General features: G+C 43.2%; 1 protein-coding gene across 1 annotated transcript in view; it reads right to left on the bottom strand.

The window, feature by feature from the left end:
* The window catches only part of tbc1d8b (TBC1 domain family member 8B), a 68,857-nt gene extending 54,665 nt beyond the window's left edge, over positions 1 to 14,192 (bottom strand). The window contains exons 1-2 of the mRNA XM_080187829.1: positions 13,967 to 14,192; positions 4,557 to 4,667 (exon numbers count right to left, since the gene is read on the bottom strand). Coding sequence (XP_080043955.1) covers positions 4,557 to 4,667; positions 13,967 to 14,093 — 238 coding nt within the window. The 5' untranslated portion in view covers positions 14,094 to 14,192. The remainder of the gene's footprint in view (positions 1 to 4,556; positions 4,668 to 13,966) is intronic.
* Positions 14,193 to 17,065: the final 2,873 nt, after the last annotated feature.

Here is a 17,065-nt window from a genome sequence, read left to right as displayed (position 1 = left end):
AAAGTACATTACTAAAATTGTTACATCAAAACATTGCAGTCAATTTGGAGAAAGAATAAAGACGCATCCAAAGCAAAACTTGGATATCGGTCTTTAGCATCCAAAGGTAATGAATGCACAGTAATCCAAAATGATCTCTGCGTCAAGATAAATTGGTGCAATGGAACAATTGAGTCACACTCTACGTGCAATCTGAGATTCCACCTGATAACAAGGGTTGAAGCATGCTCTTAAATGCCCAGCATATTAAACAAATTAGTACTAATACTAATATTATATCTGTACACTCTGCAGCTATATAACGTACACACTGTACACAAATATTGAACTTTAACCAGGATGCTGTGAAAATACAGATAGCAAACAATGTTTTAACTCAAGTGTTAGCACTGAGCTGTATAATTTGCCTAAACATTTAGTGGAGGTTGTTTTGTAAACCCAGTACGACAGAACACATGTTCTAAAAATACCAAGCAGGATTACACCCTAGTCCTACACCTGCAGGATCTGGTACAATAAGATAATTTTCATAATTTAAGTAAATGCAGTGAAAGGCTCACTAAATTAAATTCTAAAATGAACACTGAAGATGCATGTTAAAACTGTAGAATACAGGTACAAAATTGTGAAGATCCCTGATTTTTTTTTATTCTACTACATTGTAGCATGATTCTGGTCCACAATTTATCACAACTTGAGTGGTGGCTCTTTACATTTTTAGTAAAGAGAGACAACGTTAAAGGCAATGGGTGGGATTTTCCTCCCCCATGGTGTGTTTTGCAGTAGGAAGTCTCAACTCCAGGTTAAAGTCCAACAAGTTTATTTGGTAGCAAACACCACTAGCTTTTGGAGCACTGCTCCTTCGTCAGGTGAATGGAGTTCTGTTGACAAACAGAGCATATAAAGAAACTCAATTTACAGACTAATGTTTGGAATGCAAGTCTTTACAGCTAATCAAGTCTTAAAAGTACAGGCAATGTGATTGAGTTTGTGTCTATGTCCTGTTTGTGAACAGGACTCCCATTCGTCCGAAGGAGCAGTGCTCTGAAAGCTAGTGGTGTTTGCTACCAAATAAATCTGCTGGACTTTAACCTGATGTTGAGACTTCTTACTGTGTATATCCCAGTCCAACAGCAGCATCTCCACATCGTGTTTTACAGTGACAGAGGCAACCCCCCATTGGCTGGTAGTGGGATCTTATAGTTGTCTTGTTCGCATCCCTGCCATGAAACTCAATAGCTGAAAAATTGTGGCCAATGCTTCTGACAGGAGAAATTGGAATACTAATCAAATCTGAAGTATCCATCTATATTATCCAAAAAAATCTGTATTTACTTCCTGCCTAACTTTCCCTCCCACTGTAACATTTTTGCCACCTGAACTTCCATTTTAAATTCCTCTTTGCACTTACAAAGAACATAGCCTATGTAAGCATGTCACATTGTAATTACACTCAGTTGTTATAGTTTAATGTTAGTCAAGAAGAAACACCTGCACCACAAATAATTTCTCTGCCTAACTTTTAATACTGTTTAACTATAAATAGTACCAAATCAATTATACAAGGGCAGCAAGGAGAGAATACAAAGTTTCAGTGAGAATTGTATTACATCTGCACAGTCTGGTCCAATTATCCCCAATCCACCAACACTGCTTCACTGAGACACTACTTGGCCTGACTCCACGTGCGATACCACAGCTATTGATTGGCATGTGGATTGAAAGATGATAAAACTGAAGAAAGATTGCTGTGTGATCAAATTCTATCATTGGTGTTGAGGAGGAACTTCTTTACTCAAAGGGTGGTGAATCTCTGGAATTCTCTGCCTGTTGAAGTGATGGAGGCTACCTCGCTAAATATATTTAAGTCACAGGTAGATAGGTTTGTGACAGACAAGGGAATTAATTATGGGGAGAAAGCGGGAAAGTGGAACTGATCCACTTCAGATCAGCCATGATCTTATTGAATGGTGGGGCAGGCTCGAAGGCCTACTCCTGCTCCCATTTATGTTCTTATGTGTCCTGCATTATAACTGTGAAGCCAATAGTTTGTCTACGTTATAATAGCAATGATACTTCAAAGTACCTGATTAGCAGTGAAACACATGGGAAATCCTGAGGATAGAAATGCAAATTTGTCCCTTTCTTCCTGTTTATCAAACAATGAAATGTCAAGTTAACAGTGAAGATGTTTCAATATTTTTGGAATCCCTCCAAACAGGGTCTTAAATTGTGTAAAGGAAAATGAATCATTTCCCATCACAGCAGAGAAGGTTAACAGTTTTCAAAATTGAGTGATTGTGATGGAGCGAAGAGTGAGAAGTAAAGTTTCCAGTGGCAGGAGGATGAGTAATCACAGAACACAGATTGAACTAATTAGCAAAAGAACCAAATCGAGGCAGGTGTGAAGATTACATGAAATCCCTTTAAAGTTGTGGGTCTATAAGGCTTACATGTTTCTGGACAAAAGCACATGGCGCTTTAGGGAAAATGTTGCAACAGGATAGCATTTAAAAAAAATCTCTTAAAGCAAGAAACAATGTTTAAAGCTTTTAACGAGGCTCTACTTTTGTGTTACGTTGAACTTTGCATAATGCAATGAATTAATATGCATTCATCTGACAAGTACTATAAATCCCCAATGATTTATTAGGGAGAGTCAACATGGCTTTGTGCATGGTAGGTCACGTTTGACCAATCTATTAGAGTTTTTCAAGGAGGTTAACAGGAAAGTGGATAAGACGGTGGATGTTGTCTACCTGGATTTCAGCAAGGCCTTTGATAAGGATCCTCATGGGATGTTAGTTAGGAAGGCTCAGTTGCTAGGTATACATGGGAAGGTAATTACTTGGATTAGACACTGGCTCAGTGGAAGAATGATGTGGGTATGCCAGCGTTGGACTGGTGTAAACACAGTAAAAAGTCTGACAACACCAGGTTTTAATCCAACCGATTTATTTGATAGTAAACGCACAAGCTTTCGGGGTTAGTCCCTTCGTCAGGTGAATGGAGAGTTCTGGCCTCAGACAGAGCATATAAAGCACAGACTGTTTAGAGATTACTGATTAGAATGCGAATCCTTACACCTAACCTGCTGTTCAAGACCTGAAGTGGTTGACAATGTGAGTGGAAGGAGCACTGATCACAGGTTAAAGAGATGTGTATTGTCTCTTTAACCTGTGATCAGTGCTCCTTCCACTCACATTGTCAACCACTTCATGTCTTGAACATCAGGTTAGGTGTAAGGATTCGCATTCTAATCAGTAATCTCTAAACAGTCTGTGCTTTATATGCTCTGTCTGAGGCCAGAACTCTCCATTCACCTGACGAAGGGACTAACCCCGAAAGCTTGTGCGTTTACTATCAAATAAATCGGTTGGATTAAAACCTGGTGTTGTCAGACTTTTTTCAGTGGAAGAAGCCACAGAGTGGTTGTGGAGGATTGCTTCTCTGAGTGGAGGCCTGCGACTCGTGGTGTGCCGCAGGGATTGGTGTTGGGTCCATTGTTGGTTGTCATCTATATCAATGATCTGGATGATAATGTGATAAATTAGATCAGCAAATTTGCTGATGATACAAAGATTGGAGGTGTAGTGGACAGTGAGAAAGGTTTTCAAAGCTTCCAGAGGGATTTGGACTAACTAGAAAAATGGGCTGAAAAATGGTAAATGGAATTTAACGTAGACAAGTGTGAGGTATTGCACTTTGGAAGGACAAAGCAAAGTAGAACGTATAGGGTACATGGTAGGACTCTAAAGAGTGCAGTTGAACAGAAGGATCAGGGAATACAGGTACAAAATTCCCTAAAAGTGATGTCACAGGTGGATAGGGTTGTAAAGAGTGCTTTTGGTACACTGGCCTTTATAAATCAGAGTATAAAAGTTGGACTGTTATGGTAAGGTTGTATAAGGCACTGGTGAGGCTGAATTTAGAGTATTGTGTACGGTTTTGGTCACCTAGTTACAGGAAGGACGTAAATAAGGTTGACAGAGTGCAGAGAAGGTTCACGAGGATGTTGCCGGGACTTGAGAAGCTGAGTTACAGAGAGAGATTGAATGGGTTAGGACTTTATTCCCTAGAGCATAGAAGAATGAGGGGAGATCTGATAGAGGTGTATAACATTTTGATGGGTATAGATAAAGTGAATGCAAGCAGGCTTTTTCCACTGAGGCTAAAGGAGAAAAAACCCAGAGGGCATGAGTTAAGGGTGAAAGGAGAAAAGTATAAAGGGAATATTTGGGGGGGGGGGGGGGGGGTTGGTGGTGGTGGTGGAATTCTTCACGCAGAGTGTGGCGGGAGTGTGGAATGAGCTGTCGGATAAAGTGGTAAATGCAGGGTCACTTAACATTTAAGAAAAACTTGGACAGGTTCATGGATGAGAGGGCTGTGGAGGGATAAGGTCCAAGTGCGGGTCAGTGGGACTAGGCAAAAAAATGGTTCAGCACAGACAAGAAGGACCAAAAGGCCTGTTTCTGAGCTGTAATTTTCTATGGTTCTATTGATGATGAAAGATGACCTTAGCCATTAATAACTTACACAATAAAAGTTTAACTTACCACATGCAATGGACCAATAGACTTGGGATTCTGGTGTTTGATGCAAGATGCGATATGGAGCTACTTTAGAAGTTGAATCAAACACTGTGTCAAGTGTCCCAACAAGGAGGCCTGCAGGAACCAAAAGCACATTTTTGTACCTCAGTTAACATATCATTCATCAAGTCATACACATTTCACATTACATGCTCAGTTGAATTACACCAGACTACAGTTGAGAGAAAAGTTAAAGCTTGTGACCTTAATTTTGAAAACTATGGGCGAAATCTTACCAAAAAAAGCAAGAGTGTTGTTTCTGGTGAGAAAATATGTGCGTTTCACTACAGAATAATAGATTGGTTCTCTCTCTAAATCTTGCCACAGGGTGAGTTTCATGGTGTCATGCAGTGGGGGGAGCAGAGATCAGGACAGCATGTTGAAAGGGTACCCCAATCAAAACTCCTCCCAATCCCATCCCACCATGGAGGTCTCTGGGGCTCGCTCCACCTGATCAGTGCCAGCATTCAATCCCACCTCATACCCCCACCGACTAAAACACTCTGCCAGGGCAGTGTCGAGTCATGTCCTTCTCCCATGGGGACTATAAACACTTTTGTCGTGGGGAGGGAGTGAGGGGTCAATATCTGGCGAGGGGGCATGCTAGTAATACAGAAATATATTCAAATAAATGTAAATCAGGTTCACATAAGCCCCAGTTGGTGTTCTCACATATAGTGAGAGTGGGCTCAAGACCCCCAGCGCATAGCAGCATTAGATTTTTATGAATCTGATACTGGATTGAAACCAATGGAGAACAAAACAAACACACAAATTCGTTCCATAAAGGTGCAAGTCTTTATTTCTTTGCCATGAAATTTTGCAGCAAATCCAGTATTAGGGCTCAACCTGACTCCCGAATGAAGGAAAGAGTCACTATCATATCCATGTAGTCTCTTGCTACATTGCTGACTCTGGATTTACATCACAATTTTACGGAGGAAAGAACAATTCTTTCAGCAGGTGTCACTATAGATCACTATAGACTTCTTCCACTAGCTGCAAGCTAAAGCAAATTCTTTTTAGCAGCTTTCCCCTCTCACAATCCAAAGTGATATAGAGCCCCAACCACTTACCACATGATGAGTGGAGCAGTTGATATTTTCTCTGCTTGAAGTGCAGGCCTCATGACTATCTGCACCTACTGGCTCTCAATGCAGTCTGCACCAAAGCAAAGCTGTAATTTCCTTCAACTCCTCCCAAACGGAATTGCTTGCTATCATACAAGCAAAGCAAAGAACCTTCTACCCACAGTTTGTCTCTATAGCGATAAGCAATGCTTTGGGAGAGTCTCAAAGAGAAATAAGCACAAATTATTGCACCATCAACACAACTCTGATTCTGTAAGCCACATGAATAATTTGTACTGCTAATGGAATTCTATGCCATTTCTCCAGATCCATGAAGAAACCCAATGCTTACAAAGCTGCTTTTAGCATCTTCTCGTCTGGAAACAATTATATATATAAATCTTCACTGAAATGAGGACAGATCTGCTGGCTCCATTACAAGCCTACAGATGGGTCATTCTTTGTTTAATGTTTACACTTCTCCCTCTAATCTTGTAAGACAAACATAAATTAGCTTTTAACTATAATTAACTCAAAGCTTGTTTAAATTGTATTTATAGCCAAGAAATTACCAGGTTTTCAATCAAATATCCGCGAAAAACTGCAGCAGGCGACGGTGCAGAGGGACCTCGGGGTCCTCGTGCATGAGTCGCAAAAACCCAGCTTGCAGGTGCAGCAGGTGGTCAGGAAGGCGAATGGGATGCTGGCCTTCATAGCGAGGGGGATTGAATATAAAGTAGGGAGGTCTTGCTGCGGCTGTATAGGGCATTGGTGAGGCCGCAGCTGGAGTACTGTGCTCAGTTTTGGGCGCCGTACTTACGCAAGGATATTTTGGCCTTGGAGGAAGCGCAGAGGAGGTTTACTAGGCTGATGCCGGAGTTGAGGGGGTTGAGCTATGAGGAGAGGCTGAATACTCTGGAGTAAGGGGAGATACGAAGAAGTCAGGAAGTTACTTGGACAAATAAACTGGAAGGAGGCGTTCTTAGGGAAAAGTACCGAAGGAAGGTGGCGGATATTCAAGGAATGTTTGTCTGGAGCTATGCATGACAACATTCCGATGAGACAAGGGGGTTTTGGTAGGTCGCGGGAACCGTGGTGCACGAAGGCTGTGTTGAACCTAGTCAGGAGGAAAGGGAAGGTGTACAAAAGGTTCCGGGAACTAGGAGAGGTTAAGGATCTTGAGGAGTATAAGGACTGTAGAAAGGAGCTTAAAAGGGAAATTAGGAGAGCCAGAAGGAGTCATGACAAGACCTTGGCGGGTAAGATTAAGGAGAATCCCAAGGCCTTCTATAAATATGTGAAAGGTAAAAGGATGAGAAGAGAAGGGATAGGACCTATAAAAGGTGAAGGGGGAAAGGTCTGTGTGGAACCAGAAGAAATGGCAGAGGTGCTTAATGAGTACTTTGCCTCAGTATTCACGGTGGAAGCTGATCTGGGAGATTTTGCTACGGATTTGCAGCAGATGGAAAAGATTGAGTTTGTGGATATTAAGGTGGAGGATGTGTTAGAACTTTTGAATTCTATCAAGATAGATAAGTCGCCGGGACCAGATGGGATATACCCCAGGATACTGTGGGAGGCGAGGGATGTGATTGCAGAGCCCCGGCGATGATCTTTGCGTCGTCAATGGAGATGGGAGAGGTTCCGGAAGCTTGGAGGATTGCGGATGTGGTCCCTATTTTCAAGAAAGGGAACAGAGATAGCCCGGGAAATTACCGACCGGTGAGTCTGACCTCAGTGGTTGGTAAGCTGATGGAGAGGCTTCTGAAGGACAAGATTTATGAGCATTTGGAGAGGTTTGACATGATCAGGAATAGTCAGCATGGATTTGTCAAGGGCAGGTCGTGCCTTACAAGCCTAGTTGAGTTCTTCGATAATGTGACTGAACACATTGACGAAGGAAGTGCCGTGGACGTGGTGTACATGGACTTCAGCAAGGCGTTTGATAAGGTCCCCCATGCAAGACTTCTTCAGAAGGTGAGAGGGCATGGGATCCAAGGGCCTTTGGCCTTGTGGATCCAGAACTGGCTTGCCTGCAGAAGGCAGAGAGTGGTTGTGGATGGGTCTTTTTCTGAATGGAGGTCAGTCACCAGTGGAGTGCCCCAGGGATCTGTTCTAGGACCCTTGCTGTTTGTCATTTTCATAAATGACCTGGATGAGGAAGTGGAGGGATGGGTAAGTTAGTTCGCTGATGACACGAAGGTCGGTGGTGTTGTGGATGGTCTGGAAGGATGTCAAAAGTTGCAGCAGGACATAAATAGGATGCAGGACTGGGCGGAGAAGTGGCAGATGGACTTCAACGCAGATAAATGCGTAGTCGTCCATTTTGGCAGAACCAACAGGATGAACAAGTACACTATCAAGGGCAGGAGTCTTAGTAGTGTTGAAGAGCAGAAGGATCTTGGGGTCCGGGTCCGGGTCCACAGGACTCTTAAATCGGCCTTGCAGGTGGAAGAGGTGGTCAAGAAGGTGTATGGTGTACTGGCCTTCATTAATCGAGGGATTGAGTTTAGGAGTCGGGAGGTAATGCTGCAACTTTATAAGACCCTTGTCAGGCCTCATTTGGAGTACTGTGCGCAGTTCTGGTCGCCTCAGTATAGGAAAGACGTAGAAGCTATTGAAAGGGTACAGAGGAGATTTACAAGGATGTTGCCTGGACTGGGAGGCATGCCTTATGAAGTTAGGTTGAGGGAGCTGGGTCTCTTTTCCCTGGAGAGACGAAGGTTGAGAGGCGACCTGATAGAGGTTTATAAAATGTTGAGAGGAATGGATAGGGTGGATTCTCAGAGGCTATTTCCCCGGGCTGAAATGGTCGCTACAAGAGGACACAGATTTAAGGTGCGGGGAGGAAAGTACAGAAGTGATGTTAGGGGTAAGTTTTTCACTCAGAGGGTGGTGAGTGAGTGGAATCGGCTGTCGTCAGTGGTGGTGGAGGCGAACTCGCTGGGGTCTTTTAAAAGACTTCTGGATGAGTATATGGGGTTTTATGGGATTGGGGGTTATAGATAGGTGTTGATGTGATCGGCGCAACTCGTGGGCCGAAGGGCCTGTTTGTGCTGTAGTGTTCTATGTTCTAAACTAGGCTTGTACTCGTTAGAGTTTAGAAGAATGAGGGGAGATCTCATTGAGACGTATAAGATGATGAATGGGATGGATAGGATAGAGGTGGAGAGGCTCTTCCCACTCAAAGGACAGTAGGACTAGGGGGCACAGCCTCAAGATAAAGGGGGGGCAGTTCAGAACGGAGTTGAGGAGGAACTTCTTCACTCAAAGGGTGGTGAATCTCTGAAATTCTCTGCCCGTTGAAGTGGTGGAGGCTACCTCGCTAAATATTTTTAAGACGCGGGTTGATGGGTTCTTGATAAGAGAGGGGATTAAGGGTTATGGGGAGAGGGCGGGAAAGTGGAACTGAGCCACGACAGATCAGCCATGATCTTATTGAATGGCGGGGCAGGCTCGAAGGGCTAGATGGCCTACTCCTGCTCCTATTTCTTATGTTCTTATTAATACTGACTTCAAATCCAGAAATAATATTGCTGAAAGTTAGATTCCAAATAAACTATGAAAGAAATTTTCACAATTATTAAAAATCAGTAACCCAAAGATTGTACAGGCTGGGGCTCTTTTTCCTCAGAAGAGATTGAGAGATGAATATATAGGTCTTTAAAATTATGAAGCAGTTTCAATATGGTAAACATTGGAAGCATTGCATTTCCAGGGAAGTGAAAACTAATGACCATAAATACATGATAGTCACTAATATTCCTGTGAGCAATTCAGGAAAAAATTTGTTATGCAGGCAGCGGTGAGAATGTGGAAGTCTCTATCATAGAGTCTTGTTCGTGGTCATCCTCTCTTAAGAGCATAAGAAATAGGAGCAGGAGTAGGCCATCCAGCCCTTCGAGCCTGCCCCGCCATTCAATAAGATCATGGCTGATCTGTCGTGTCTCAGTTCCACATTCCCGCCCTCTCCCCATAACCCTTAATCCCCTCGCTTATCAAAAACCCATCAACCCGCGTCTTAAAAATATTTAGCGAGGGACTAACGTGCTCATCATCTGGTAAGTGGTCCGTAGGTGGACTGCTTAGGCCAATCTGCACCTGCTAGATTCTGCTGCAAATAGGACAGCATATCGCAGATGATTGAGTTTTGGACAAGTTCCCAGTTCAGAATTTTCTTTCTGCCTTTGATATGCCCTTGCTTTCGAGGATGGTTGTTTTTTTTTAATTTGAGTTGTGATCTTCAGTGATTGCTCCTTAGTGTACCTAAACTCCTAAGTGATAATATCAGAGCAGCCTGTAGCAGCACCCCTTTCTTTGACTGTCAATAAAAGCGCACTGAACTCAACCTCTCCATGGAAGATTTGCTTTGGAGGCACTCGATGACCAGCCAAACTCAGATGCAGTAGTTCATTTTTGCATTTAAGTTAGAAAAAGCAGAAAGGAATAGTAACCGATATTGATAAGGTGAGATGAAGTAAGATGTGGAGCATAAACAGATCAGCTGCACTACATGGCCCATTTCTATTCTGTAACATTCTACTCACTAATATCTTTTATACATGTATTAAAGTTTATTCATTACGTCACAAGTAGGCTTACATTAACACTGCAATGAATTTACTGTGAAAATCCCAGCACCTGTTCGGATATACTAAGAGAAATTTAGCATGGCCAACGCACCCAGCCAGCACGTGTGTTGAGCTTATTTAATTGCTGTGTAAATTCCAAGTCGTCCATTTTCAAAAGAACCAGAAATTTAGCTAAAGTGAGAGTTTGATGAAACGGCAAGGGCTCCACAGATGTTGTGCGATGCTCTTTAGGATACAGTCATCGTCTTCATGACACTCATTTTGAGCAAGAATTTATTTAAAGACTATCAAAAGGAAAGTTTGAAGATATCCAGTCAATACAGGCACAGTTATCTCAAGAGAAACACAAAGTAATATTGAAATTTTAAAAATACCAAGGCAATGAACAACGCTCCAAAACAGAAGATCAGCGCCATTAAATCTGATGTTCTTAAAAAAAAGTCTGGACTCCAATAATGCTGCAGAGCCAGATGAATACAGCAGTCAAAATGCAGAAACGGTTAGCATATTAGTAGTAATTCCCAACTTCTTAATTTCTTCCCTTTCCCCTTTCAAAAGTACTGACGTGCACCGACGTTCTGTTCGGTGGGCAAGAAAGCTACCAGTTATGCTTAGCTTACTTCCAGGGAATAAAACATAGAACATCAAACAGCACAGCACAAGAATAGGCTCTGTGGCCCACAATATTATGCCGAATATGACGCCAAATTAAACTAATCCTTTCTGCCTGCCCTTGGTCCATATCCCTCTACTTCTTGCATATTCACGTGCTTACCTAAAAGCCCCTTAAAACGTCCCTATCGCATCTGCTTGCGCTAACACTCCTGGCAGTGCGTTCAAAGCACCTACTACTCTGAAAAACTTGCCCCTCACATTTCCTTAGAAATTGTCCCCTTTCACCTTAAGTGCATGCCCCTTAGTATTAGACTTTTCAGTTGTGCGAGAAAGGTTCAATCAAGACAATGGGAAGCTCTCACTAGATCCTTTAATGGGCCACGTAACAACAATATTATGTCAGCAAAGGAAAAAAACACCTCTGCTTCAACTCTATTTTAACTACACCAGAACAGTTAGAGATATACTGAATTCTTTATATTATAACTGCCTGGAATGTCAATCATTGATTTACCAACATATGCCTCAATTTCTGGGAGTATTTTAATTTTTGTTTACGTTTTCATTAATCTTGCCAGAATCATGCAGTCTATGCAAGATCAGTTTGTATTGATTTATAAAGAAAGTGCAGCATAATGTGAAATCCATTTCGAGAAATAAGGTATTGTTAGAAGCTGGCCTTAAGAGCATGTTTTTAAAATTAACAATGAAAGGCGAGACTGCGCACTTCTGTCTAATGGTGGAAGAGGGGATGCACCCAACAGTCTATTGTACCATATCCCATATCAGTCAGCCATGTGGCCTGGATGACATTGCCAGACATACACCATGACATTGCACACACAACCAGAAGGAAACCAGGGATTTCATCCTATGAGCTGGGCAGAATTCTATCCCCACGCTCCATGAAGTGAAAATATTTAGTGCACTAACCCAATCCCCCAGCATCACACCAAACATATAGAATAAAGTGTAAACTGCCCAATGAAATCTCAAAGTTTGTGAATTTCAAGGTACAAATGTTGTCAAACAGGCAATAGTACAAAATAAATCCTCCCCATCTCACACAAAACTGCAAGATGACAGTAAATGAAACTTATTTTGCAATTTCCATTCATTTTAGATTTGACTGCACTTGAGATTTATTCCATACTAACAAAAAGGCAAAACAAAAAAGTATAGAAAAATCCTGGAGCATGAACAACAGCTTAAGAACATAAGAACATAAGAAATAGGAGCAGGAGTAGGCCATCTAGCCCTTCGAGCCTGCCCTGCCATTCAATAAGATCATGGCTGATCTGTCATGGCTCAGTTCCACATTCCCGCCATCTCCCCATAACCCTTAATCCCCTCTCTTATCAAAAACCCATCAACCCGCGTCTTAAAAATATTTAGCGAGGTAGCCTCCACCACTTCAACGGGCAGAGAATTCCAGAGATTCACTACCCTTTGAGTGAAGAAGTTCCTCCTCAACTCCGTTCTGAACTGCCCCCCCTTTATCTTGAGGCTGTGCCCCCTAGTCCTATTATCCTTTCTGAGCGGGAAGAGTCTCTCCACCTCTATCCTACCCATCCCATTCATCATCTTATACGTCTCAATGAGATCTCCCCTCATTCTTCTAAACTCTAATGAGTACAAGCCTAGTTTATTCAGCCTCTCCTCATAGCTCAACCCCCTCAACTCCGGCATCAGCCTAGTAAACCTCCTCTGCACTCCCTCCAAGGCCAAAATATCCTTGCGTAAGTACGGCGCCCAAAACTGCACACAGTACTCCAGCTGCGGCCTCACCAATGCCCTATACAGTTGCAGCAAGACCTTCCTACTTATATATTCAAAGCTTGTCAAAGTGGGAAACAAAACAACCCCCAAAAGGTACACTGAAAGTGCAAGGCGGAGTAACAAGTCAAAAAGCATGTTGCAGTACTGACAGTACCGATTTTCAGTGCTGTGGCAAGGTGAGGAGAGGAGGAGAGAGACAGAGTGCACAAGCAAACACCCGATCCTCAGTCACAGGAGGAGAGCTGATTCACACACCATGGGTGGTGAATTTCAGGCCTCTGGAAGCTGCAGTGGTGTACATGAGGGTGGAAAAAGGTTTTAAGGTTAAATTTTCAGTTTATTCGTGTCACGAATAGGCTTATATTAACACTGCAATGAAGTTACCGAAAATCCCCTAGCCCCCACACTCTGGTGCCCGTTCTAGTGCATTGAGGCAGAATTCAGCAGGGCCAATGCACCTAACCAGTACATCATTCAGTCTGTGGGAGGAAACCAGAGCACCACACAGACACAAGCAGATTGTGCAGACTCCACACAGACAGTGACCCAAAATGGGAATCAATCCCAGGTCCCTGGCGCTGAGAAGCAGCAGTGCCAACCATTGTGGTACCATGCCTGGCCAAACAGAAAAATAGCAAACATACAAATAAAACAAAACAAACAGTAAATTAACAGGTAAATAATTACATGGCAAAGTAATAAACAGCAGACAAATTGAATAAATGGCTAAAATTTAAAATGTCAGGTGTAACCACCAGAAAGCTCATAAATCTAAAAAAAATGACAGGAATAATGAGACAATTAAACAGAAAGTAAATGCCAAAGTCACAGACGACAAAACAACGACATACAAGTTATTAAATGTCAGACGGTTAAATGTCAGGCAACTAATAGACATCAATAATTAAATATCAAACCAATTAATGGCAAGTGACAGTCAATTAAATGGCAAAATATAATTAATAAACAGAAAAAGCCAAAGGGATGGTTAACAAAGTTTCTTCATGTATTAGTTAAACTTTGCCTACACCGGAGTCTGAGCGCAGGAATGCGTTTTTTATATTCTCTCTTCACAAGAGCATAACAGCCGGCCGCCGGCACTCCCCGCACTTACGCGACTGCGCATTGCCCGCTAGCCGGCATTCTTCCCAACTCTACACTTGCGCTCTGCGCGGCGGCCAGCACTGCGACTGCGCGCTGCGTGGCAGCGGGCACCGCTCTTCTCACTGCGCATGCGCACTGCCCGACGACTGACACCTTTCCTCGTACTGCGGCTGCGCGTTGGCCGGCGGTTTCTCCTCCTCCCCCTGAACTTTACCCGTTAGTCCGCCACCGCCTTCCCCGTAGCCTCGGCGACGCTGCAGGACAAAGTATTTGTGCGTTTTCTCCGTCAGCCATAGCTTCAGGGCATTCTTCAGCAGCACTTCCTCGGGTTTGAGCCACATGGTGGGCTGGAAAGGGGAGGTGGCGGAAATGTTGGCCCTGCTCCGCCTCACTTCATAACCACCGCACCTGCCGACTTCCCCACGTCGACAACAAACCTTCCCGACGCCCTAGCACTGCGGCTGCGTGCACCAAGCCCCACCCTCCCCACGAGCCGTGAGTTGTAGTTCCCTTCAGGCCACGGGACTACGACTCCCAGCGTGCCGTGAAGAGCAGCACGGCCAAGATGGGCCGTGGAAAGGGTGACCTCCAGCATAGGAGCCTCCTGGCGGCTGAAGCTCAAATTCCAGGATATTGCTGTGTTCAACTCTGGATCAAAAAAATTGGAGTAAGAAGTCTCACAACGTCAGTTTAAAGTCCAACAGGTTTATTTGGTAGCAAACATCACTACTTTTGGAAATGCTACCAAATAAACCTGTTGGACTTTCACCTGGCGTTGTGAAACTTCTTACTGTATTTACCCCAGTCCAACGCCGGCATCTCCACATCATAAAAAAATTGGAAAGATAATGTTTGAACAAAGAAAATTACAACACAGCAACAGTCCCTTCGGCACTCCAAGCCTGCACTGATCGTGCTTGCCTGACTGAACTAAAATCTATCTACCCTTCCAGGGAACCATATCCTTCTATGCCCATCCTATTTATGTCTTTGTCAAATCGCCCCCTCAAAGTCACTGCCTTATCTGCTTCTACTACCTACTCCGGCAGCGAGTTCTAAGCACTCACCACTCTCTGCATAAAAAGACGTACATAAGGACATAACTTGGAGCAGGAGTAGGCCATCTGGCCCCTCAAGCCTGCTCCGCCATTCAATAAGATCATGGCTATCTTTTCGTGGACTCAGCTCCACTTATCCACCCACTCACCATAACCCTTAATTCCTTTACTGTTCAAAAATTTATCTATTCTTACCTTAAGAACATTCAATGAGTTGGCCTCAACTGCTTCACTGGGCAAGGAATTCCACAGATTCACAACCCTTTGAAGAATTTCCTCCTCAACTCAGTCCTAAATCTGGTCCCCCTTATTTTGAGGCCATACCCCCTAGTTCTAGTTTCACCTGCCAGTGGAAACAACTCCCCTGCTTCTATCTTATTTATTTCCTTCAAAATCTTATATGTTTCTCCCCTCATTCTTCTGAATTCCAATGAGTATAGCCCCAGCCCACTCAGTCTCTCCCCACAAGCCAACCCTCTCAACTCCAGAATCAACCTAATGAATCTCCTCTGCACCCCTCCAATGCCAGTATGTCCTTTCCCAAGTAAGGAGGCCAAAACTTTACACAGTACTCCCGGTATGGTATCACCAGCAACTTCTACAGCTGCAAATTAACCTCGCTGTTTTTAAACTCGATCCCTCTGGCATTTCCTTTAAACCTTGCCCCTCGCACCTTAAACCTATGCCCCCCCAGTAATTGACTTCTTCACACTGGGAAAAAGCTTCTGATTATTTGCTCCATCCGTGCCCCTCATAATCTTGTAGACTTCTGTCAGGTATCCCTACAACATCTATCATTTCAGCGAGAACAAATCTAGTTTCTCCAACCTCTGCTCATCGCTAATGCCCTCCATACCAAGCAACATCTGGTAAATCTTCTTTGTATCCTCTCCAAAGCCTCCACATCCTCCTGGTAGTGTGGTGCCCAGAATTGAACACTATATTCCAAATACGGCTATTTTTCTTCAACATTTCTTTTTACCAGATATAAACATTGTGAATTTTTTTCACTTCATTTGGTGTTTTAAATGAAATATCAACTGTGTTTTAATTTCTTTTAAAATGTTGATCTTGGACTATATGTTGGACTGTTTGGTTAACGCTAAATTGGGTCATGGGTTTTTTTTTGCTTTGCAATTGAGGAAGCAATGGTGGAGGGAAACTTGCAGGTGACAGTGTTCCAAGAGTGCATTTCATCTTAGTCTTAGGCTACGAAAGCAACCCAAACAGTTCCCTGGGATTAGCATGTGCAAGGAATGTAGGGGCACTTTCATTTTCAAGGGCTCCAAGTCCATAGGTATTATTTGCAGTTTGTACATGCACACCCATTATATAGTCTATTGGCTTTGTTAGCTGTCTCATGACACACTGCCAAGATGTAGTGGGGGGAAGGGCCACTGTATAAGACCTTTCAGCCAATGTACACCAAGGGTCTGGTAATTGGGGTAAAACACTTCAGACTGTGTGCTTAATCCTAACTGTACATAACTTGGTTCAAGCATCTCAGAGTGCAACATGACAGATATATATATAATTTGAAAAAACTGTGCTGTCTATAATGGAAATATTGAAATGTTTGTAATGTTCTCATTACCATGTTGAAGCACCTCAGACTACATCTTGATCGCTAGAGAATGTGAATATTATTGCATTTTCCTGCCATGAGAATTTGAAATATTTTGTAATATTTCTTTCAGATAATTTATAAATGATGTATTTTAAAATAAAATTGAAAGAAGTAACTCTGTGTGTGTGTATATCTGGCTTTCAATGTCCTGTGAAAATTGCCTATTGCCTTTTCATAGGAATCATAGAAATCCTACAGTACAGGAAGAGACCATTTGGCCCATCAAGTCTGCACCAACCACAATCCCATCCAGTCCCTACCCCCATATCCTAGCCACTAACCCTTCTAGCCTACACATTTCATGACACTAAGGGCAATTTTTAGCACGGCCAATCAACCTAACCCGCACATCTTTGGATTGTGAGAGGAAACCGGAACACCCGGAGGAAATCCACGCAGACACAAGGAGAATGTGCAAACTTCACGCAGACAGTGACCTAAGCCGGGAATTGAACCCAGGTCCCATGGAGCTGTGAAGCATCAGTGCTAACCACTGTGCTACCGTGCCGCCCCAATGCTGAACGTTATTTGCTTTTAAACTTTGACATCTCTTGAGCTGAATGTGCTCTTGCTGAGGGACTGGCTGTACGAAGTAACACGCTTGTTGGATTACTACCCTGGTAAGGGC

The sequence above is a fragment of the Carcharhinus amblyrhynchos genome, chromosome 4, assembly GCF_965287045.1.
Source record: "Carcharhinus amblyrhynchos chromosome 4, sCarAmb.v2.hapA, whole genome shotgun sequence".
In the NCBI taxonomy this organism is placed as follows: domain Eukaryota; kingdom Metazoa; phylum Chordata; class Chondrichthyes; order Carcharhiniformes; family Carcharhinidae; genus Carcharhinus; species Carcharhinus amblyrhynchos.
The sequence above is the reverse complement of the archived record's forward strand: the minus strand, read 5'-3'. Positions and strand labels throughout refer to the sequence as shown.